Source organism: Balaenoptera physalus (genome assembly GCF_965194825.1).
Source record: "Balaenoptera physalus genome assembly, chromosome: 20".
Taxonomy (NCBI): domain Eukaryota; kingdom Metazoa; phylum Chordata; class Mammalia; order Artiodactyla; family Balaenopteridae; genus Balaenoptera; species Balaenoptera physalus.
Genome location: NC_138901.1, coordinates 61524743 through 61550367, shown reverse-complemented (window position 1 = coordinate 61550367; position 25625 = coordinate 61524743). Strand labels below are relative to the sequence as shown.

At 43.6% G+C, this 25625-nt stretch overlaps 2 protein-coding genes across 18 annotated transcripts in view; one reads left to right on the top strand and one right to left on the bottom strand.

The window, feature by feature from the left end:
- COX10 (cytochrome c oxidase assembly factor heme A:farnesyltransferase COX10) overlaps positions 1–4537 on the bottom strand; it is a 111429-nt gene extending 106892 nt beyond the window's left edge. Inside the window, exon 1 of the mRNA XM_082441438.1 lies at positions 4410–4537. Within this exon, the coding sequence (XP_082297564.1) occupies positions 4410–4452 (43 nt within the window). The 5' untranslated portion in view covers positions 4453–4537. The remainder of the gene's footprint in view (positions 1–4409) is intronic.
- Positions 4538–4559: 22 nt separating this feature from the next.
- The window catches only part of LOC309650258 (heparan sulfate glucosamine 3-O-sulfotransferase 3A1), a 442514-nt gene continuing 421448 nt past the window's right edge, over positions 4560–25625 (top strand). For 3 of the 17 annotated variants that reach the window (XR_014257469.1, XR_014257470.1, XR_014257474.1), the window contains exons 1-2: positions 4569–5027; positions 19298–19536. The gene's annotated coding sequence lies outside the window, so the exon portion shown is untranslated. Of the gene's footprint in view, positions 5028–5796; positions 9046–9266; positions 14723–18917; positions 19034–19297; positions 19537–25625 lie in introns of those variants that run through there. The other 14 variants (XR_014257475.1, XR_014257478.1, XR_014257472.1 and 11 more) reach the window with 13 other exon arrangements.

The window sequence follows — 25625 nt, the reverse complement described above, 5'->3', positions numbered from 1 at the left end:
GTCTCTCCTTCCATGGCTTCCATGACCCTAAGGACCCCTGGTTCTCTGCCGCCCACAACTTACCACTTCTCGGGTTCCCGCGGTAGCTCCTCTTGCTGTGTCAGCCACGTGAAGGCAGTTGTGTCGCTGCTGTTCTGAGCGCTACATACTGTCCCTGAACAAACGTAATTCCAGGCTAACTGTTCATCTTCAACCCATTTCTAGAGTCACTACGCCTCTTTCCATCTGCTGAGTATCTCCACGTGGATGGGTTCTAGTATGTCTCTGAGAACGTTACTCTCACCCTTATCTCTACTCTGTTCCCTACTGCTGATAGAACCATCGCCTACTTGAGATTCCAGGACCACCTTGAACTCTTCCTTCATCACCTAATAATCATCAACTCCAGTCAACGCTGAAACACTGGTCAAATCTGTCCACTTCTTTCCCTGCCGCTGAGAGATACAGACCCTTGTCATCTCACACTTGGACTACGGTACAGGCGTGGGATTCAAGCCACTTGCCCTGACTTAGGTTAACTCTCTTTCCTCTCCAACCCAAGTCTCATAGAGCCAACGGTTTCCTTCTGAAGCCCGGAATACACATCACCTGCCCAAACCTGTACCTATGACTCGCTGTCTCGTGCCCTGCACTGCACGCGCCACCATTCCAGCTCGTGCATCTTCGCTGACGCTGCTTCCTTGCTGGCACGGTCCTGCCTCCGCCCGCTGCCTGTAAAATGTCAAAGTCTCCTTCAACTACTCTATCACTTCACACTCTTTTTGTGTGGCACTTCTTTCTTTCTTTTTTTTTTAAGATTTTTTTTGATGTGGACCATTTTTAAAGTCTTTATTGAATTTGTTACAATATTGCCTCTGTTTTATGTGTTGGCTCTTCGGCTGAGAGGTACGTGGGATCTTAACTCCCTGACCAGGGATGGAACCCGCACCCCCTGCATTGGAAGGCGGAGTCCCAACCACTGGACCGCCAGGGAAGCCCCTTGTGGCACTTCTTAATGCAAATATTTCCATTTGTTTCTGCATCATGTTTTTCAGTTCCTCAGGGGTAGGGACTCTCCTTTCCTCACCTCTGTTACAACAGCTAGCAGAGTGCCTTCCATATAAGAATGAGATGATGTCTGATGACTGGGTCACCCACATCGCTCACCTGGACTGCGGGAAGGAGAGCTATCACCACCCCTCAGTAAACATGGCAATTATCTTAGACTGGAGATAAGTCCCTTCTTCACTGGAATCATATTCTCAACCCTCAGGTAAGTATGAAATGCTAATTTTCCACATACATGAATATGTGTTGTCTGTATATGGGTACAGGAAGGAACAGTAGTGTTGAAATCAGGCCACTGATTGAAATTTCTTTTGAATTCAGTCCTCTGATAGTAAAGGTCTGTTATCTATTTATTTGATGCTGTGTGTTTTCCCTTTTTTGCCTTGACATTGTTCTTTGGGATAATACAATTTCAATATTAAAAGTTTATGTCGAGAAAACATCAAGTTTTATTGTTCTGGGCCTTAATTTCAAAACAAGTTTTGAGTTCCATTGGTCCAGTGAGAAATGCATGTTCCTGTGAGGAAAAGAACCACTTTGGAAACTATCTCTCAAGATTATGTAGGTTAAAACCAAGATTTTACGGGGGGGGGAAAAAAAAAACTAGCTAGGAAACTGTACTTTTAAATGATGAAAACACTTCATTTAGTCAAAAAACACGTCATATCTCTATGAATCAGTGCCCAGAAATTTAAAGACATTTTGGCCCCATGTAAACAAATGTAGGTTTGAAGATACACATGGCTTATAATAGATGCATTAAAAATCTGGAAACAGGGCTTCCCTGGTGGCGCAGTGGTTGAGAATCTGCCTGCCGATGCAGGGGACACGGGTTCAAGCCCTGGTCTGGGAAGATCCCACATGCTGCGGAGCAACTAGGCCCGTGAGCCACAACTACTGAGCCTGTGCGTCTGGAGCCTGTGCTCCGCAACAAGAGAGGCTGCGACAGTGAGAGGCCTGTGCACCACGATGAAGAGTGGCCCCCGCTCGCCACAACTAGAGAAAGCCCTCGCACAGAAACGAAGACCCAACACAGCCAAAAATAAAATAAATTAATTAAAAAAAAAAATCTGGAAACATATGGCCATATCCACTATTGACCATCAGCACTCGGTCATGATTGTAGGGCTTTTAAAATGAAGTGCACAGGACTTCCCTGGTGGTGCAGTGGCTAAGAATCCACCTGCCAATGCAGGGCACACAGGTTCGAGCCCTGGTCTGGGAAGATCCCACATGCCACGGAGCAACTAAGCCCATGCGCCACAACTACCGAGCCTGAGCTCTAGAGCCCGCGAGCCACAACTACTGAGCCCGTGTGCCACAGCTACTGAAGCCCGCGCGCCTAGAGCCCATGCTCCACAACAAGAGAAGCCACCGCAATGAGAAGCCCGCGCACCGCAACGAAGAGTAGCCCCCGCTCACTACAACTAGAGAAAGCCTGCACGCAGCAACGAAGACCCAATGCAGCCAAAAATAAATAAATAAATAAATAAATAAATTTATTAAAAAAAAAAAAAATGAAGTGCACAGATAAGAAGCTGAAAGGTCCTGAAAAGTTTTTAATGGCTATAAAATTCTTTGAAGCTTTAGAAGAACAGTCAGGCATGACCACTAGGTACCTGATACAGTCCCTATTTACCCTTCTGCCACCTTCCCCCCATGCTGCTTCCATATCAAGCTCTCACAGAGGATCTTCCAAGTGGATCATAGCAGGTTGCACAGACCACTTACTAGCAGATCTTTTGGCGATTATGTTCATAGCTTCAGGAAGCTAATAAGCCGTCTGTTAATTCCCCCCATACCTGCGTCAAAAAGACGGGTCCAGCAACAAACCATGTGGAATATGCAGCCCACTTACTGAACTGGGGAATTCTAAGTAGTCAGGCGGACTTGTCCTATAGGAAGCGGAAAATACAGAACTGAAAGGCAGAAAAGCAGCCAATCTTGAGGAATGCACATTGGAAAAACCTCCCTACAGAGGTGATAATTCAAGCGCTAAGAAAGGATGAGCTCTCTGAGAATGAGTGTCTAGGGTCAGGATCAAACACGCACAGTCAGGGATGGGAGAAGGCAACAAAGAAATTCAAAAAGAACTACAGACCCTTTAAATAAAATGTATCATTATGGAAAATCCCAGTCATATGCAATAGCAGAAGAACACAATGAGCCCCCATCACTGATCCCCCAGCTTCAACAACTACCAAACCTCGGCCAATCTTGCTTCATCTATACACACTCCCACTTCTCACCCTCCTGCCCTCCTTTTGAACCAGAAGAGACCTTTGAGATCATCTAGTTGAATTGCCTCATTTTACAGACCCAGAGGGAGTCCACCTCCAACATGGGCCACCAGCACCACATTCGTCACCCATCAGTTACCATCCTAAACTACGGGGGTGGAGGGGGGGCAAAACAGTTCCCAACCTCCAGTTTAATAACTCCATCAGGAGAAATTTCATTCATTCACACGTAATTATTCAGCACCAACAATGCACCCCCGGTACTGTGTCGGGCACTGGGGACACAGAGGTGAACCAGAGAGATACCGTCCCTGCCTGCACAAGGTTCAATCTCCTAGTTCAGAGAAACACGTAATAAACCGGTTATAAATAAACAACTACAGACTGTGCTAACCATCATGAAAGAAACAGGGTGATGCAAGAAAAGAGGGGCGGGGGGCTCTCCTTAGATAGGGTGGTCAGGCCTCTCTGAACAGGTAACATTTGAGCTGAGACCGAGCCAAGGGGCAGGAAAGTACATCCCACTTTCAACATATAGCTATGACAGGTCCTTGGCGTGGAGGGATTATATCAGGGACCACACTAATGGAGAAAGACAAAAGTCTGGGGGTCAGGGGGTGGTTATGGCCCGCTGTCTGAGGTGGTCATCATCTTTATCATCGCCATCATGACCCTTTATCCTGGAACAAGGCTTCCGGGTTGGGGGTGGGGGAGAAAAGCACTTGCCCGGTCCTTACAAGTGGGACGTACGAGTAACTTACAAATGGCTAGGACCTAAGACTCTAATAAGCCAAGAGGCTCGTGGAGCCCCCAGGTTCTACCCCGTCCTCTCTCCCGCAGCCTCCAGTCTCTGAAAACTGAAAGAAGCACCAGACACCGCGCCCACCGCCCCGGGGGGAGGAGGAGATGGAGACGGTGCGGACCACCGGGGCCTAAGTGCAAGACTAGACCCTAGCTCCGTGGCCTCTTCACGTCAGGCTACTCCAAAAGTCACTTCCCGCACTGGTGCCCCGCCGACCTCGCCAAGGGCTCCCAAGGTTGCAGGCAGGCGGAACCACGGCGTCACACGTGGCAAAGGGAAGAAAATTCCCCCAAAGTGGTGCCCGGGAACGGGAGCAGTACCTGTCAGGACGCGCGGAGAGAGAGTATGCGGGGATGCGGCCATCACGCACGAGTCCGGCGGCCCCCCGGAGTCCCCGCGTCCTCTCTCCTCACCGGCTGCTGGGCGCCGCCACCTTCTTTCCCCGCCCCCCGTGAGAGGAGCGGGAGCTTCCGGTTCGTCACTTCCGGAGGGCGGGACGCGGAAGTGGAGGCCTGTGGCCTGAGGGGCGTTGACCGGCCCCTGGGCCGGAACGCGGTGGGCCTACGGTCTGAGACCTGAGGTATCTTCGCGGAGCGCGAGGAGCGCGGGGCGGCGGAGGCTTCCGAGGAAAGGCCGCGCGCGACGGCGGACCCGCGCCTCCCGCCCCGAGGCCGGCATCCCTGGCCGGACCCGAGGGGCCTGGCGCTTGGGTAGGGCCGGCCGCGGGCTGCTCGCGGGCCGCTTGCAGTTACCTCCGGGATCCTTTTGGGCCACCGAGGCGCCGGGAGGAAAGGGTTCTGGGGACGGTGCCCCCAGCTTCCAGCCCCATCAGTTACAGCTTTACCATATTCGCTGTCAGATGCGGGGAGCGATGCACTCGGGCTCCTGGCCCCTGAGCCACGCCGAGGAGTCGTCAGGAGCATCTCGGGACGAGGAAGGTGCGTGCAGAGTTTAAGGTTCCGGGCTCTGGAGTGACCTCTGTATTCCTGGCTCCACCTCCTGGCCTCCTGACCTGTTGAGCAAACGACCTAAGTCCCCTGAACCTCGGTTATGTCGCTGTGCGACGGGGATCATAATAGCATATGTCCCATAAGATGGTTGAGAGAATTAAAGGATGTCTCTGCAGTGGGTACCCAGCCAGACTCCTGTCACGGCCAAGAACTGATAAGTTATCATTCGTGTCTGATTAGGAGGGCAGGTTTCAGCGCTCCTCCTTTCGTCTGGTTTTGGTGTTGGAGTTCCGCAGCTAACGGTGCACTGAAGGGAAAAGATTCAGCTTTTGAAAGAGAAGAAATAGGTAACTGGGTTCTAGGAGGGTAACTTCTCTGTCTTCAGTGATAAGGTGGTAGGTGGTCACGTGGGTCATCTCGGCTAGCATTGCCGGGCACGGGGGTACCGAGAAGAATGAGACCCCCTGACTGTGTGGGAGCTGACACGGTACCAGCGGGGGGGAGAGGGGTTGTCAGTTAGCAAGGTCAGTGTTTTGGGGGTGATGTAGAAAGTGCTGCAGAAACCCAGGTGAGGTAGCAGTTCTGTGTGGTTGGTCAGGGAAGGCTTCGGCGATTTAAACTTGGTACTCGGTTGGAGGAGCAGTGGATTTTTCCTGCATACAAGGAAGGGAAAGGATATTCCCTGAAGAGGTAAACAGCATTAAATACTATGTTAAAAGTTTTCAAAAGGCCTTGTAATTTTCCATGTGCTTTTTAGAAACGTTTGGTGTTGACATCCACAGGAAAAGGTAACCTCTTTTGAATAACAAGTTAAGGCTCAAAGAGTTTTATCCGCCCAAAGTCACCTAGCTGCTGAGTTCCAGACCAAAACCAGAACCCCTGATACCTGTTACCACGAGATTTCCACCGTGCCTTACAGCTTTATTCACCCAAGCGTCTTGAAGAGTCACAGCCTCTGTGATTTGTAAAACACAGAGAATTTCAACCTTGGCTGCCTGTCAGCATCACCTGTAGGGCTTTAAAAATTACAGATGCCTGAGCCACCTCCAGACCTATTAAATTAGAAAGGGTGGGGAATGGATGGAACGGACCTATAATTTGCTTTTTAAAGCATCACAGGTGATTTTGGTACTCGGAACTGAGAATTACTAGATTCCAACTTTTTTTTCTTTTTTTGACAACACAGCTATGTCTAAAAGGTTGATTCACATGAGTGTTAATGTTTCATGCACTCCGAAAATATGAATTCCTGAGTTCTCTAGGCTTGTGATAGACAAGAAGTTTAATAGACATGTTCCTCCTTGGCCAACAGATTTTTCTCTTCATTTTCAGTTCTTTCCAGAAATGGGGGCAAAGTCAAGTCCATGAATGAATGCATAAGTTTTTATTTATTGAGAGAAACCAGTCAGTGTCATATGGGGAAAAAGGCCTAAACGATGAATACCTTCTGATGAGATTGGTCAGGAAGTGCATTCATTTGTAATTAAGTTAGCCTATGTCAATAATCCCAAAGCATAGGCCCGGGAAAATAATCCCTGGAGATACTTCTGGGAGGAAGAGAATTCCACTGCCCTGTGCGGTGATTTGGCTCCCTGTAGCTGCAAGGGAGGCTGACAAAGCAGAGAGCAGGATTGCAGTGATGAGCTTCGGCCAGTCACAATCCATCCCCCAGACATCGTGCTGTCTGGAATCAAACCACAGTGATGTTAAACTAAGAAACAAGTAGAGAAGGGATTTTGGTTAAGCAGCTAAAAGGGTGTGCCACGGTTTTGTTGAACCTGTTGTTTTCCAAACATTTTGGAAACAAACCCTTTTGTGAAATACCCTGAAAACTTGGGAAGTGCCAGCCTCTCTCACACACACACACACAGCCAAACATACGAACAAACAATCTGGGGCTTGGACTATGTTTGTGTTGACAGTTTTCACTTATTCTAAGGTGAATCAGATTTCCTGATTTGGAACGATCTTGCTTCATTAGACTTACTTTTCCTGGACAGGTTTCCTTAGAAAATGCCATTTACAAGCTCTTCCCTTCAGTCACTGTAGATGAATAGGACATGTAGAGATGGGCCTTAACAGCCATATAACTGCACCTTTTCATTTTATAGATTTGGAAACTGAGGTCCAGAGAGGTTAAGTAATTTACTCTGAGTGATAGAACTTTGTCTCCAGACACCCAGGCCAGCATTTTTCCATCTCATTATATTGTCTTTCTTGTCCCTCACTCTATCTCTGGCATCTTCACTCATGAAATTATGTAGGACTTCACAACTATATATATTTATTTGACTTTGGATTTTTTAATTTTTACATTTCAAGTAAAATAAATATGTTTCGTAGATTTTTGTAGAATATGTTTTTAATTACCTGCTTATTTTGTTTAATATTGCTTATGACAAGAGATATAAAGAACTAAAAGCATTATTTTTAGCTAAAAGCATAGTTTTAATTAGCCCACAGTTACTGAAAGTTGAGTTGTATTCAATTTTATGTTAATGTGGTCATTAACTACAGTTATCACTTGCATATGTATTTTTAAACGTGATTCTGAATAATCAATGTAAAGCTTTGTACTTTGTCTCTTAAAACTAATGTTATCACGGTTTACCTAGATAATGGCTTAGCACCCAGGTAAAAACCAAGCTGCCCTCAAGTCCCACTTTGTCCTGTAGTGGATTTGCGTCAGAATTTGAAAGCAGAATCTCAGAGTTTCTCCTTGGAGAGTCTGTACGGAATCCAATCTGCATTTTATTCCGTCTGATGTGACTTCTGAGTGCATGCTAACTCTCTCAAAGCCTTGATGAATTTACTGCAATAGATACAGATGTAGCTTCCTCTAGGCAAAATCCCAACCTAGTATGCAGGATGTAATCAGTTAGCACAGAATTATCCATCTAAAATCAAAATAGATTTCAAAGCCCAAGGATAGGCAAAGGATCTGAAGAGAGTTTTTCCAAAGAAGATATACAAATGGCCATAAGTACATGAAAAGGTGGTCAACAGCATTAGCAGTCAGAGAAATAAGACTTAAAATCAAATTGGAACCCTGATGTGCTACTGGTGGGAATGTAAAATGGTGCAGCTGCCTTTGAAAGCAGTCTGGCAGTTTTTCAAAAAGTTAAATAAGGGGCTGTCATATGACCCAGCAGTTCCACTCCTAGATGGAGAAATGAAGACATACTTACTCAACAATAGAAAGACAGGGTTCTTCCCCTGTTCCCATGATGTTGGGGGTAGGTGGTGACAAGACAGGCCTGGTTTGCTTCTTGCTTGAGGGAGGCCTCCCTCCTGCTGGGAAAGGCCGATGCTCAGGCCCCTTCCAGTGAACTGGGCTCCCACCGGATGTAGCTCTGCTCGCCAGCGTCAGGGCTCCCACATAAGTGTGTGTGTCCAGAGCCTCAGTGTGATAATAAACTGGCTTTTACCCACGCTTATCCTCCTCTGGAGGCTTAGCAAAGGTGACCACTGCTACAGTAGGCAACTCAGGTGTGGGGAAGCGTGGAGTATTTCAGGACCCTGCCTTTGGCCGTGGCTTCATGGTGGTGATGCTGGGTCAAGTCAGGTCAGGAGACTGATCTTAATTAGGCAATCGAAAGGGTTAAAAAGAACTCTGAGTGTCACAGAGGTAGCAACTTCAGAGGGCAGCTACCACCTCTGTAACTGGATGATGGGAATGAGGCCAGGCTTACTACAGCGTGGAAACCGAGAGGAACAGGCACTGCTCTACTGATGGGCTGATCTCTGCGGGGGACCTGACCAAGCTGGATCTTAAGGTGTTAGAAAAGCTGTACGTGGCCTCAGCCGCTGCTGCTGGGGCGAAGGAGCACTGGAGTGAGGTGCCCAGGGGCCGCAGGCAGACGGGAAGCAGGTGGGAGGAGGGAGCCCTGCCCTCTCCGTCCTGCAGCGTCGCTGGCCCATCTTGGCAGAGCCGAGCGGTGAGAGAGCCTGCAGGAGCGTGGTTTGCAGACTTCCAGCTCCAGCATCACCAGGCACCGGATACTGGGTAAGTTTGGAGCCAGGACAGATAACTGCTGTGAGTTCTCAGGTGAACAGACGTTCCACTGTACGTGTACAGATTAGGGTTTACAAATCAGCCTCCTATGAGCTTGAATAACCTAAATCAGTTCCTCAGATCTCTTAATAGTTCCTCCAAGGTGACCAGTAAGGATCCTGGTCCAAGGTCACTCCAGTCAGACATTACCCCTCAGCTGTAACCTCTTCCAGCTCTACACCCCAGAGCTGATTCCATCCAGGAGCTTGGGGACATCATAAGTGGAAAGCAAAGTTCAGGAATGCAGGAAAATGAAACAGCCACAGGGAAATGCACTCGAGCAAATACTGTTCACTGCCGCGGCCTTCCACCTTCGTTAATCAACAGGCCGCGATTTGAAGGGAAGCAGTACCTGCAGCCCAGGAGGTGAGTCACGATGGCCTCCAGTCAAACAGAGGGATCTCAGCCACACTTGCCCAGAGTTCCTGACAGCCGGGGAGGCCATATGACCCAGTTCCGGCTAGAGAGAGAGAAGGAGAAACCTGCAGACAAGGTTGCTAGGAAAAACTTCGTTCACTACCGAAGGTGTGCAAAGGGCGGTGCTCTGGGCCTTTCCCTTCCTTTCATTCTCAGGAAGCAGGGCTGAAAGTGGAATCCCTGGCACTGAGGCAGCCGTCTCGCAATTGTGAAGTGATGAAAAAACATGCCAGGGAAGGCGGAGTAGGAAAAAGAGAGCCCAGGTTCTAGATGAACTTGTTGGGCCACTGCTCCAAGCCTGGAACATCTATCTGCAGACTTACTGCTATAAGCGTACTGTTCTGCTTAAGCTCCTTTCCGGGTTTCCGGTTCGTTGCATCCCTGATGGGACATTCAGGAGTGGGGCCGGGGAGCCGAGTGACCTGCGCCAGAGCTTGCCGAGGAAGACCGCATGGAGAAGCAACCCAGATCACGTCAGACCGCTGAAACGCATGCCGTGTCTAACAAAAATAACATAAACTCAACGTGGTGGCTGTTTCCAATAGGATATAAGTCCACAACGGTTTAAATAAAACAAATAAAAGATGCAGCTTTGTGCAGATGAGCTTCTTGTCTTGTTTCTTGGCTGTTTACTGTGCACCCAGTTCCTTTGCTGATGTCAAAATGTCCTGCTTCCCCACATCAGGAAAGCATCCCTTTTCTGGTTTCCTCCTCCTTGGAATCTTGAAGCCTCGTGAAGAATATCGTGTAATGCTCCAAGTGTAGCAGAAAACAAATCCTGTTGGCCACTACTGGTTGAGAAAATCATAACCCATAAAGAGCATCCCTAAACACCTAAACACACATTTTTCTATTAGCTACCAGGAACTCTTAAAAATGGTTCTTATATATTCTGGTAAATGACCTGTCAGTGTTATAAAACTAGAGAATTCCAAGGTACAAGGAGATTTGCTAAATGCAAATTAATAAGAAGAATCCCAGCAAGGTTATTCTCAGAACAAAAATAATTAGCAAGCTACTAGGAAAGCATAAACATCAGATCTTTTCTAAAATCAGTTATTAGTTCTCATCTATGGATCTTCTTTCTCCCTGCATTTGTACCTTTAAGACAATTGATAGCAGGAAATGAAGATGTTGATTTCTTTTTTGAAATAAGTATCAATGCATATTTGCAAAAATATGCCATTTCTTTAGCATTTACGGTGCATTAAGTGCTTTATCATGACATCATTTACTTTTCTCCAGAACCCGGATGTGTGTCATTCCCATTTTCAGAGGAAGAGCTTGAGACCTTAAAAGATTTTAAAAGATTAAATAATTTTTCTAAGTTCACATAGCTAGAAAGTAAGTACCACAACTAGAATTTAAACCTGCCTGATTTACAAGGGATGTGTTCTTAATCCTAATACTGGGCCGTCTCCCATATTTTATGTATTATAGAGTCCCCTTTATCTGGCATTTTTTCATACTAGTCTAGAGTTTCACATTTCATCAAACAAGTGAAGTTATTGTAGTCCGGCCTCAAAAAATTACTTGATTTTGCGTTTTCTGAGTTGGGTTCAATTTCCTTTGACCTCAGTTTCTGGGTATATAGAACAGGAACACTAATACCAGGCCCACCACTTCAATTACATTGCACTTTCAATACTTAATGAGAGTTCATGTCTGGACACCTTCAAATAATACTCATTCCGGAGACCTACCCAATCAAAAATCTTTGGGGGTGGGCCTGGGAATCCAGAGTTAAGCAAAATGACTTTATTATTTTTAAAAAATCACATAAGCTTTGTGTAAAATGTCAAGAGTACAGAAAAAGAAAGCAAGCATTCCCAGGAGAAAGGGTCCCCAAGGAAGATGGTGATGGTGGTGATGGTGGCCATGATGATGATAACAGCACAGGCACCCCCTGTATTCTTAGATTCTTTCTGTGTCCCAGAATTTACGCACCTTGTCTCATCTAATCACATTTCACCTTCGCAACAACCTTACAGCTAACAGACGATTATCCATATTTATAGATAAAGTAATCGAAGCTCATAGTCTGAGAAATCTGTATTAGGTTCCTAGGGCTACAATAACAAAGTACCACAAACTGGGTGGCTTAAGACAACAGGTGTGTCGCGTCCCCCAGTTATGGAGCCTGGAAGTCTGAAATCAAGGTATCAGCAGGGCCGCGGTCCCCCGGAAGCCTCTATGGAGCATCCTTCCTGCCTCTTTCCAGCTTCTGAGAGACCCAGGCATTCAGTTCCCAGGCTGTGTCAGCCGAACTCCAATCTCTGCCTCAGTCTTCACATGGCAGTCTTCCTTCTGTGTCTGTCTTCACAAGGCATTCTCTGCTCTGTGTGTGTCTCTGTCCAAATTTCTCTCTTTTAAGGACATGAGTCTAATTGGATGAGGGCCCACCCTAAGGACTTCATCTTAATTTGATTACATCTGCAGAGATCCTATTTCCAAAGAAGGTGACATTCCCAGATCCTGGGGTACAGGACTTCAACATGTCTTTCTAGGGGACACAATTCAACCCATAACACTATCCAAGGATACAACGGCTAGTAAACTGCAGGACTGGATTTGAACTTGGGTGATGCTAGAATCTGGCCCCGTGGCCGTCAGCCACCACATATCCTGTCTCGGGAAGGCACTCGGGGACATTGTGCTGCAGTGCCTCAAACAGGGGGAGGTGTAATAAGTGGGGAGAAAAATCTTGCAACTGTTCAGTAACTATTTACAAGAGAACAAAACTCTGGGCGAGTCTCTGACATTTCCTCTGCAACAGTTAGATGCCAAATGACTCCACACTGTTCTGAGAGGGAAAAAGTTATGAGCTAAGAACCTTATACCCAGCAATTTCTCTTTCAGTGGGACAGGCAGGCGTTCTCAGGAATGCAAGGGCTCAGAAAATATTCCACGTGTTGAAAAACTATTTGAAGATACATTCCAGTGGTTCAGAGGGTTTGAGATTATACAGACCAGAAAAAAAATCTCAAAAATAATTTAGAAACCAACATAGGGATTGCCAGCTTTTAACTGTGTAAAGGCATTTATAACAAATCAAACTACCATCTAGTGTTCATATAATGGCTTCATAAAAGATTGATCATTTAATGCCAAAAATATTAAAAGAATATAATCTGATAGCTACTTAAGTGGAATAGTTTAGCTTTATGGAAAAAATATTTGTATTTAATATATTTTACCCCAGAGGAGCGAAGAACTTTTTCTGTAGATAAGATCTCACCCATGAATGGGTGTTCGAGAATCAGGAGCTCACAGGAACCTAAAGAAGGACAAGTGAAAATGTGTTCTGGCTAGCATTCAGGATTTATGCCACTGGGGGGAAAATATGATTTGAAACTGACCATAATCATTTCCATCTTCTCAGGAAAGTTTCAGTGGGAAAATCAGTCTTTGCAGTTGCTACTCCCTTCCACATACAGAGGGTAGAGGGAAGGAGATAACTTATTCCCTCAGCTGACATCTGGGTTTCCACTTAGTCTTTCCAAGTTCTCATGAAAATATCCATGAAAGGACCACTAGTTTAAAATAATGGTTTGCATTCGCACATTTAATTACTTCTCCCTCCCCAATTCTCTATAAAAAGAACATGTCTGCATTTCAAACTGAGGGTTTGTGCATTTGGCTATAATTTCTGAGAATTTCTGCAAATTAGAGTACAGGTGAGGCCAGAGTGAGAAAAGAACCCATCATTCTACGATTCATGACATGTAAAGGGTGAGACTCATGTATGGAGAAAGAGAAGGGGCCGCCTAGCAAAATTCAACCAGTACCTCCCTCCCCAAACTCAGAGCCAAGAGGGGGCTGGGAGCCAGGACAAACAGGATCTGGAAGCCAGTGTATCAGGTACAGACACAGAGGCTGCTTGAAGCGTTCAATCACACTTATACTTGGAATGAGTTCCTGGACTAAGTAAAGAAGGGCAGCCGTGAAGCTGGCTTAAAACTGAGGAAGTGGGTGTGAGTTGGGAAATGCTGCCCTGGAGCCTTTGCCCTAGAGCCCTCGCTAAGGGTAAGCTCGAATGACAATCAGGTACTGAGACTTTTGAGGCACCATGGTGAAGTTCTTCCCCCGTATCTGTTCCCTTCCTCACCTGCTAGTCACATGGACCTTCTGTATGGTATGAAGTAATACTATGGTAAATCAAATCACAATTTCCCTATCACAGTAACTACAGAGATATCAATCCGAAGACACACTGAATAAGAAATTTGCAACCTTTCCTAAGGGACTACATGATGGTAACAAGTCCTCAAATCTAAATGACCTGACACCAACAAAAGGGTTTACTTCTTGCTCACTTAAAGCCTGGTGCAAGCTGGGTGACTCGTCAAGGCTGCCATCCTCCAAGCAGTAACACAAAGATCCAGGCTGCTTCTGTGTTGTGGCTCCACCATTCTCAATATGTCCTGTATGGTCACCACCTTATCAAAGAAAGAGGCTCGCGTGTACGCATCAAAAATGGCAAATGTCTTTTACACTCCCAGCCCATTGCGCAGAACTAATCAAATGTCCCCAACATAACTGCAATGCAAGGGCATCTGAGAAATGTAGGTAAGCAATGAAACATATGGGTATTACTCTGCCACAGGGACATAAAAGAAGACTTGGATAAAATGAAAGGCATACCATGCTTCTGTATCAGGAGACATAATATTGTAGTGATGTTAATTCTCTCCAGTATAACATAGGGCTGTAACATAATCCTGACACAGTACTTAATAAAATAACCCCAGAGTTCTTCAGGAAGAATAAATGAGCAAGAATAGCCAAGAAAAGTTAGAAAGTAAAGTAGAATAAGGCAGGGCTCTCCACCAAGGTGATAAATGTATTGTGAAGCTCCAGTTGTTAAAATAATTTGGTGGTACTTGCCCAAGAATAGATAACAAGATCATTGGAACAAAATGACAAGTCTAAGAACAGACCAAAGGGTATATACACGTTTAGCATATTTAGATAAGAGCAGCATGCTAAATAAGTATGGAAAAGAATATTTAGCTGAAGCATTTAGCATAGGGGCCACCAAATCAACACTTGGGAGGAATGTTAAAGTCTGTACCTCACACTGAACTCGAAAATCTATTTCAGACGGATTGAAAAGTTTAAATGAGTTAATAGAGGGAAATAAAGGCTTGGGAAGGACTGTCTCAGCATGACTTAGGTCAAAGGATCCATAAAGATGCCTGCGTTTTTCTTTTAACCTAAAAATTTTAAACTTTTCTCTGTCCCAAACAACAGATCAAGTTAAAAGGCAATCAAAAATGAGGAAATCAACTGCATCACATATGACAGACAAGGGAGTACCACTATTAACATGTGAACAGCTCTAGAGATAAATGATAAATGCACAAAATTATATGAATGAAAAGACATGGGGTTTTTTTGATAAACATAAAAATTTCAATATCATTAGGGTCAAAGTACAAATTCAGAAAAACTGGTATAGTCTTCTACCTACTGAATTGGCAAAGATTTAAAAAAGTGATAATTGGTGCTGTTAGGGTGCAGGGTGACGGGGAGTATACGTTTATATCCAGTCGGCCCTCCATATCCACGGGTTCCACATCCGTGGATCCGACCAACTTCGAATTGAAAATATATTTTTTTAAATTCCAGAAAGTTCCTAAAAGCAAAACTTGAATTTGCTACACACCAGCAACTATTTACATAGCATTTACCTTGTATTAGAAGTAATCTAGAGATGATTTAAAGTATATGGTAAGATGTGCATAGGTAAACAGGAGGTTCTGGAATCAGGCCGCTGTGGATACTGACAACTGCACTCTCTCTGGAGGGCAGTTTGTTAAAAGTCTCCAAAAGTTTCTATCTGGGCATTCTACTTCTAGGAATTTATTCTAAGGAAATAATGATACATTTGTAGAATTAATTATTTATTAAAATCGTCATCCAATCTCAGTTTTAGGAGCAAAAGTTTGAAAACAACCTAAATGTTCAGTAATAATTCTTGGTAAATATCCAGTATGTCTTGACTGAATAAATTGTTTTATGTCCACATGCACAGACATTGTAAATATTGTAAAGTTTGTTTATAGGCATTAAAATGTTCATAGGCTATATCTGAATGAACAAAGCAAACTACCTACAGTATGTTCCTATTTTAATTTCGCAGTTTATATATGCCTTAAAAAATTCTAGAAACATTCGTTCAAAATTAACAGCAGTCACCTCTGGTTGATAGAATTAAAGCAATTTAAAATATTCTTTTTCATTCTCTGTATTTAAAAATATATGTATTCTACAATAAATATGTCTCACTAAATTAAAAAATGGAGAAGGTGAAGGGAAAAAAAAAAAATTGTGAGACTCCCAGAGTGGCCACTGCCAGGATCTGACGTGTGGATCAAAAAAAGAGAATGACTGTTGTGCCCTCATGGCTGCCTGAAAACACATATTTCAGAGTTGGCTGCATACTTTCTGGTAGCTTTGTATTCCAAGGGCTGAGGTTTGCAAACAAGCTAAGCCAAGTACAGCGTGTACCCCATCAGGTGGTTTTGGAGCTCACCAGGGATGAGTAACGCTCGCTCATTTACCTTTGGAGGAATCCGTGCGGGGCGCCGAGGTATTGACAGAACCTGCGCTGAGAGCAATGTTTATTTATATCTCCTCACCATCATTCACGGCTAAATCGAGGGCTTTCTCCGAATTTGCTCGCAGTTTGCATTTGCAGTTCTCTCCACTGGTGATCCCTGGCTGGGTTTGGCTGGGCTTGAGCAAATGAAGAGGAACTGAGACGGTGAATGGGGCTGAGTGCTGTGATTCACGTGTGCTAGAGGCTCGGTTGCTTACACCATAAGCGTTGGAGATGCTAAGGTTTCCAGACTTCTGCTTTGCACCTTGAGGACTAATTCACATCTGCACTGCTCATGCTAGAAGATGTTTTAAACTGTGTGACTCTGTGTGTGTGTGTAGCCAGTTGGGGTGAGGGGAGCCCTCATAATGTCCCAGTTAGGGGTGAGCCGTTTGTATCCATTGACTGTCTTTATGGAACATGAACACTCCTATAAGCCTCTGTTTATTATGGAAAATCTCAAATATATAAAAAGCAGAGAGTTGACCCTCCCCAAATAGGGGTGCATATAATTGCATCAGCAATCATCAACGCATGGCCAATCTTATTTTCTTTATAATCCCACCACTGTCCTACCCCAACTATTAGACACTGCAAATGCCAGCAGCTATGGAGTTCAAGTTGGAAGTCTTAGAAAGTCTTCTATGTAATTTGTGAATTGTGGGGTGAGAGAGAATAGAGCAAAAGATTAGGGAGCCAGATAGACCTGACCTGAAGCAGGCTTGACCATTACAATTTGCTGCTTGGTTGATCTTAGGCCACTTAAACTTTCTGATCCTCATCTGTGAAATGGGAACATAGTACATAGCTTGTAGGACAACTGCATTAAACCCATGGTGCAGTTAAAGTACCAAGCACCATTCTCTGTATCTAGCAGGTCCTTAATTGTTATTTTATTACTATTTCTACTCCTCTATCTAGAGTAGAAAACCTAAAGTATAGAAAGAGAAAGTCCTTCACAATATCAAAATTTCCAAACAGGCTGATAAATAACCGTTGTCCACTTGCTGAGGTCACTACTTAGGAATGAGTACCTTTTGAGAGTAAAATCTGTAACTGGCCATTGTCATTAGTGTGAGCTGCTGCCTTCTCACTGTAAAGGATAAATACGTACCAATTTTGTCCAAAATTTCACCAACATGGGCATGAACAAATGTTTTTAAATTCCCCCATTAGCTGGCCCCTTGTTTGGGTTCAATGCTAGAGATGCAAACAAGGTGATTGGCGTGCTTTCATGAGTCGGTGTCCATTAGCTTTTCAGCCTAAGTCATCCTTCTACCGAGGAGACGAAAACAGAGCAGGTCCATTGTGATGGGAAGCTAGGGTGTTAGGGAAATGTGACGTCTGAGGAGCTACTTCTCAGGTGGTTGGACCTACAAAGTGAAACCAGTTGGGGTGAGTCAGGGGAGGCGGGGTGCTGGGAGGACAGGACCTGGAGTAGCCGGGAAAACGTGAGCGCGTGAATCATCTGGATGGTGTGTGCGGAACAGGAAGAAAAGTCACTGAACTTGGAACTGGGGAGCACTGTGGACAGACGTCAATAGGCTCTCCAACCTGGTTCAGGTCTGTGTGAACTCAGCAAGGCCTTCCAGCTCAAATCAAGAGCAGTGAGTTTCGGAAAGTCAATTAATTTCTTAACCGCTCTTTCCAATTAATTTCTGACCTGAGACGAGTCACTCTGCCTTAATAAGGATTCTCCTTATCAGCTGGGCTTTGAGAAGTGGGTTTGTCTATCATGTCGGAAGGGTGTGTCTATTAGTAACTGTGCTTTTGCAGTGGACACAGAAGTGGGCAGCTCAGGTCCCACTTCAAGGGAGCTCACAGCCCCTGACTCCAGCACCTTCCAGATCCAACTCAGCTTTTGAGCCGAGACCACATTCTTTCTAGAAGGGCCCCAACCAATGACTAAGCATGAGATGAATCTAGGGCTTGGCTATCTCTGCCCAATGTGGGGCTCTTCCAGGGCTCCCCATTGGATTAGCCTAAACCTCGTCAAATCCACATGATAATCTGAGGCTCTCCCTGGGAGAGCATCCTGCCCCCTCCAATAATCTGCCCTGAAGCCTAACTCAGTCCCCGATGATCCACCTGACATATGTGGTATGGAAATAATTCAGAAATGACAAGGAACAACTATAGCAGGATGATAGCTGACTTAAATCATAGATGCTCAAGTTGCAAAAGTTTATGCCGTACACAAAACAGCCATATTTTTAAAAAAGACTTGGCACTGTGATAGTATTCTTTCATCCTGGAACTAACATTTCAGAGTTTTGGTTACAAGCCTGTATTTCCCTTAGCCAGGAGTTTCGTGACCAGTTAAACAATAACCACATCCCTTCCGAGCCTTCCTTCTGTTCTTTTCTGTCAGGTCCATGACCTTTTAATTTTCCCTTTTTGAAGTGTGCTTTTCTTTTTTTAAATTGAGGTATAATTGATTTACAGTGTTTCAGGTGTACAGCAAAGTAAAGTATGGTTTTCTTTAAGATTTTCAGAAAAAAGTTTTCTGTGTTTTTTTTTTTTTTAAAGTGATGTCTTACATATTATCAAGACAAGAAAAGTCTCTGTTGAAGTCATCTGGATCCACACATCTTATTCATTATCCAGTTCAACTACTGGTCAACATTTACTTACAGGGGTCCAGTATTGGCTAGGAATTACATTTTGGTTGCTGATAATGGTGTCCCAAATAAGGTGGTGTAGACAAGAGAAAGTGTAAAGAAATCCAAAACGTGATGGCTTTCTATCAACCAGGCTGTGTTAAACTACAAATCCCAGAATGACCTTTCCTGTGTATCTCCAGGTGGAATGGGTCGCAGAGAGGTTCTCTGGGAGATTTGGAGACAGAAGGGCCATTGCAGCCATTGTGTAGCTCACACATGTTGTCATTACCTGCTGACTCACCTTATCACACACGAGGTGAGCCAGCACCTGGGCCCACAGCTGCTCCATCTTTTCTTGGATCCGCCTTCAGCTTCTCTGACACCTGCACCTGGGCCAGGTGTACCCATTTAGCTCAGTGACAAAGGTGCCCAGTTTCTAAAGGATATTCACACCACTAAGGTCAGAGGCAGTGAGATCTGATGCTGGTTCAGTCTGTCCCCAGGGACTCCGGGTTGTGCTTGTGGGTCCCGCTTGTTCTCTTCCTCCTCATTTCCATCTTCCTCTCTCCACTGCCTGCAGCCTCCAGCATCAGCATCGGGTGCAAGGACAACAGCCTTACAGATTCTGCTTAACCTGCTCCTGCGATTGCCTGAGGTCCAGACTCTGTAACAGAACACACCCATCTAGGGATTCTGCTTCTCTGATGGAACCTTAGCTGATACGCAGAAGTGGACAGCCCAGTGTTGGAATGGAGGACGCACCTTGTCTTTCAGTTCAGCCATCCTTGCCACAAGCGCTTCCATCCTCAGGATCACAAGGTATAGCCACCATACTCTGGTCACTATTTCCTGTTCCTGGCAAAGAGGGGAAGAAGAGAAAGCCCAAAGGGGGTTTTCCTGGAAGCTCCATGTGTAGCCCTAACCTTGGGAACGTGAAGTCCTGACATCTAAACTACCTCTGTGCCTTCAAGGAATATGTGACTGAATAGAGTAGAACATTTAGTGTAGCATGGATTCCATGTAAATTGCAGCTGAAATTCAGTGTCTAACAGTGATGCGGAGGATGACAAATAACTTATGCTGAGCTTCTGGTAAAGGGGAGGGTACGCTTATATGGGGAAAGTTTTCTGGAAGAGGTCACTTTACACCCTGATTTCAAGAAGGTAAAGGATGTGGCATAGTGGAAAGGATAGAGGGAATTATACAAATATGGTGGAGTGAGAGGTGGGAGAAGAAAGTAAAAATAAAACATTTCTGATTTGAAACAGATTATGCATTTGGTGTTAATGACTATGATTTGACTCAGGTACTTTAGATTTCAGGGTATATGTCTGAATCTGTGCACATATGAGATGTGCATTTTTGTGAAAGAGAAACTCAAATAATGTGTATTTTCCTTGTTTTTTCCTCGTAAACCAGAAAGTTTTCTTTGTATAGTAGAGGCTTTTAAGTACAGAAAACATAAGAAAAAAAATCTATATTAGAAAAAAATGTGTCTCAGTTAGGAACCGAACTTGATGACACTTCTCAGAACTTTTCCATGACTGTCCCCTTCAAATTATAACTAGGGTGAATTTGGTACAAATGCTGGAAAGCTGAAGAGAGTTTAGAAAAAGCCAAACAGGAAAATTTTTTTTCATTCATCACTTCCATCCATTGTTTTATAGAGAAGGTAGCTGGAGACCTTTATTTACCATGCCTGCCTTTATTTACTAGGCTGCTGCTTTTAAAATGGGTCAAATGTCCTATTTTGTTTTAATTTTGTCCTATTTTCATTTGAACTCAAACTAATTTGTTCCTTAAAAATGAGAAGATGAACACACTGAGCTTAGGTACCTTAAGGTATTTTAAGAATTGACAGAAAAATCAGTACTTAATACAGATTATTATTTTATCAAGAAATTATGAAATATTTGTACTATTAGAGAATAGTACGACTTCAGTATATATCCATTATTTAGTGTCAGGAAAGTTTGAATTTGCTTAAGAACTACTTAAAGATTGCTGTTGAGAATCATGCCATGAAAAAAAAAATAATCAAACCAAAAACCCCACCTTTTTCAAATGAACCACCTCATTTGCCAAGTTAAGAAATATAGAAATATGCACTTAGTGCTGATTTAAAGCATGATGTTACATGGCATTAGAAATCTCTGTCTCAGAAATAAGTAATGGTACACAACTGGTCAGAAAGTGTAGCAGGTATGATTCTCAGACCACAGATACAGGGAAGCAAGAAATGTATCTTCTTTGGTGTACTTTATTCCATTTTTTTTCATAACAACTTATCTTCTAATCCAAACTTCTGTTCTACAATGATGGAGGTAACTTAGCCAATTGTGGGTTCATGGCCCTTTTCACTGTGACTTAAAGGAAAAGTTCAACAAGTTTGAGAACTAACAGGATAAATTGAAAAAAATTACTTGAAAAAATATATAAGAAATATTGCTGACACAACTGGACATCCACATGCAAAAAAAATGAATCTAGACACAGACTTTACACCTTTCAGAAAATTAACGCAGAATGGATTGTAGAAATAAATGTAAAATGTACAGCTACACAACTCCTGGAAGATAACATAGGAGAAAATCTAGGTGACCTCGGGTTTGATGATAACTTCTTAGATACAACATCATTTAAAAGCTTCTGCTCTGCAAAAAAGACACTATGAAGAGAATAAAAAGACAAACCACAATCTAGGAGAAAATCTTTGCAAAACACAAATCAGATAAAGGACCAGTATCCAACATGTATAAAGAACTCTCAAAATTGAAAAATCAGAAAACCACCCATTAAAAATGGGTAAGAGATCTGAACAGATACCTTGCCAGAGACGATATATGGATAGCAAATAAGCATGAGAAAAGATGTTCAACTTCATATGTCACAGGGGAAATGTAAATTAAAACAATGAGATGCCACTACACACCTATTAGAATGGCCCCAAATCCAGAACACTGACGATACCAAGTGCTGGTGAGGATGAGGAGCGACAGGAACCCTTATTCTTTGCTACTGGGAATGCAAAATGATAGAGCCACTTTGGAAGACACTTCCAAAGTGGAACTGACGGCTTCTTACAAAACTAAATATATTCTTACCAGATGGTCCAGTGATTGTACCCGTTGGTATTTATACAAATGAGTTGAAAATTCATGTCCGCATAAAAACCTGTTCACAGGTGTTTACAGAAGCCTTATTCATAATTGCCAAAACTGGAAGCAACCAGGATGTCCTTTAGTAGGTGAACTGTGGTCCATCCAGACAATGGAATGTTATTCAGTACTAAAAAGAAGTGAACTATCACCCATGCAAGACATGGAGGAGCCTTAAATGTGTATTACTAAGTGAAGAAACCAGTCTGAAGAGGCGACATACTGTATGATCCCAACTATATGACATTCTCAAAAAGGTAAAACTATGGAGACAATAAAAAGATCAAAGTTGCCAAAGGTTTGGGGAGTACAAGGAAAAAATAATAAGTAGAGAACAGAGGGTTTTTAGGGAAATGAATCTATTATTCTGCAGGTTACCATAATGGTGAACTACATGTCATTATACATTATATTATCAAAATCTGTAGAATGTGTACCACTGAGAGATGGCCCTAATGTAAACTGTAGACTTTAGTTAATGATAATGTATTGATATTGGCTCTTTTTTTTTTTTCTGGCTGCATTGGGTTTTCGTTGCTGCGCACGTGCTTTCTTTCTCTAGTTGCGGCGAGCAGGGACTACTCTTCGTTGCGGTGCACGAGCTTCTCATTACAGTGGCTTCTCTTGTTGTGGAGCACGGGCCCTGGAGTGCGAGGGCTTCAGTGGTTGTGGCACGTGGGCTTAGTTGCTCCGCGGCATGTGGGACCTTCCTCGACCAGGGGTCGAACCCCTGTCCCCTGCATTGGCAGGCGGATTCTTAACCACTGCGCCACCAGGGAAGTCCCAATATTGGCTCGTTGATTGTCACAAATGACCACAGTAACTCAGGATGTTAATAATGGTAACTGGGGTAATTAGGAGAAGTATGAGGAGCACCTGTGAACTCTAGTTTCCTCTCAGTTTTTTCTGAAAACAGAAAGCTGCTAAAAAAAGCCTATTAATTAAAAATATACCTAATATACCTATTAATTAAAAATATGCCTAAGAGTTATAGAAGAGAGATTCTGAAGAGAAAATCGAGAGATCTCATATACACACAAAAATATTTCCAACAGGAAAGAAGGAGCAGTAAAGAGGAGCAATAATGAAAAAATTATGCACGAATTTTTTATGGGAGAAAGATTTACATATTTAAATCAAAGGACAAAATTAATGTTAGGCGAATTTAATAAAAGTAAGCATAGATTATCTGAATTAAAATTCTAATTTCAAGGAATTTAAATATAACGGGAAAAAATTAGGCACATTTTCCCCCCACAAACATAAACACCAAAATTAAAAAAAGCAATTAAAACATAATTCTGCTGGAAAAAATGTAGCTCAAGTGTTTTACATCAAGCCAGTATTTTGTATGTGCAAATGTGACAGAGACTTTCTTAGATATATTTGGGGATGCAGAAAATATGCCTCATATATGCCAGTCCTAAAAAAAAAATGACCAAAAATGTCCTGCTCACTAGAAATGAGCCATAGCAGAGAATTGAAGAATAAGAGACTAATGCATAAAAGAACGGTGATGCATAATGAAAGCATAAAAATGGCAACATTTAAGCGATCATTGTTACTAAGTTCAAAAAGCAATGTAAATTTAAAAAAAAACCTAATTCTTGAAAGAGACTACATCATATGTCATGAAGTATTTACAAGTACCAATCAGATTAGAGGACACAAACATTTTAATAAATTCCAAATTATAGGAATTATACAGGCACAAAATGCAGGAATAACACTTTAAAACGTGTTAACACTAGTATAAACACACACACACACAAAACTTTGTGGCCCTTTACAACTTTCCTAAATAACCCAGGGCAAGGAAAAAATCAAAAGAGCAATTTTAGACTATTTAGAAAATAATGGTTCCTGAACCAAGATGGCGGAGTAGAAGGACGTGCTCTCACTCCCTCTTGTGAGAACACCAGAATCACAACTAGCTGCTGAACATTCATCAACAGGAAGACACTGGAACTCACCAAAAAAATACCCCACATCCAAAGACAAAGGAGAAGCCACAATGAGACGGTAGGAGGGGCGCAATCACAATAAAATCAAATCCCATAACTGCTGGGTGGGTGACTCACAAACTGGAGAACACTTATACCACAGAAGTCCACCCACTGGAGTGAAGGTTCTGAGCCCCACGTCAGGCTTCCGAACCTGGGGGTCTGGCAACAGGAGGAGGAATTCCTAGAGAATCAGAATCTGAAGGCTAGTGGGATTTGATTGCAGGACTTCGACAGGACTGGGGGAAACAGAGACTCCACTCTTGGAGGTCACACACAAAGTAGTGTGTGCATCAGGACCCAGGGGAAGGAGCAGTGACCCCAGGGAGACTGAACCAGACCTACCTGCTAGTGTTGGAGGGTCTCCTACAGAGGTGGGGGGCGGCTATGGCTCACTGTGATGACAAGGACACTGGCAGCAGAAGTTCTGGGAAGTACTCCTTGGCGTGAGCCCTCTCAGAATCCGCCATTAGCCCCACCAAAGAGCCCAGGTAGGCTCCAGTGTTGGGTTGCTTCAGGCCAAACAACCAACAGAGAGGGAACCCAGCCCCACCCATCAGCAGTCAAGCGGATTAAAGTTTTACTGAGCTCTGCCCACCAGAGCAACACCCACCTCTACCCACCACCAGTCCCTCCCATCAGGAAACTTGCACAAGCCTCTTAGATAGCCTCATCCACCAAAGGGCAGACAGCAGAAGCCAGAAGAACTACAATCCTGCAGCCTGTGGAACAAAAACCACATTCACAGAAGGATAGACAAGGTGAAAAGGCAGAGGGCTATGTAGCAGATGAAGGAACAAGATAAAACCCCAGAAAAACAACTAAATGAAGTGGAGATAGGCAACCTTCCAGAAAAATAATTCAGAATAATGATGGTGAACATGATCCAGGACCTTGGAAAAAGAATGGAGGCAAAGATCAAGAAGATGCAAAGAATGTTTAACAAAGACCTAGAAGAATTAAAGAACAAACAAACAGAGATGAACAATATAATAACTGAAATGAAAACTACACTAGAAGGAATCAATAGCAGAATAACTGAGGCAGAAGAACGGATAAGTGACCTGGAAGACAGAATGGTGGAATTCACTGCTGCAGAACAGAATAAAGAAAAAAGAATGTAAAGAAATGAAGACAGCCTAAGAGACATCTGGGACAACATTAAACGCAACAAAAATCGCATTATAGGGGTCCCAGAAGGAGAAGAGAGAGAGAAAGGACCCGAGAAAATATTTGAAGAGATTATAGTCGAAAACTTCCCTAACATGGGAAAGGAAATAGCCACCCAGTTCAGGAAGCACAGAGAGTCCCATACAGTATAAACCCAAGGAGAAACACGCCAAGACACATAGTAATCAAATTGGCAAAAATTAAAGGCAAAGAAAAATTATTGAAAGCAGCAAGGGAAGAACAACAAATAACATACAAGGGAACTCCAATAAGGTTAACAGCTGATTTCTCAGCAGAAACTCTACAAGCCAGAAGGGAGTGGCATGATACACTTAAAGTGATGAAAGGGAAGAACCTACAACCAAGATTACTCTACCCAGCAAGGATCTCATTTAGATTTGATGGAGAAATCAAAAGCTTTACAGACAAGCAAAAGCTAAGAGAATTCAGCACCACCAAACCAGCTCTACCACAAATGCTAAAGGAACTTCTCTAAGTGGGAAACACAAGAGAAGAAAAGGACCTACAAAAACAAACCCAAAACAATTAATAAAATGGCAATAGGAACATACATATT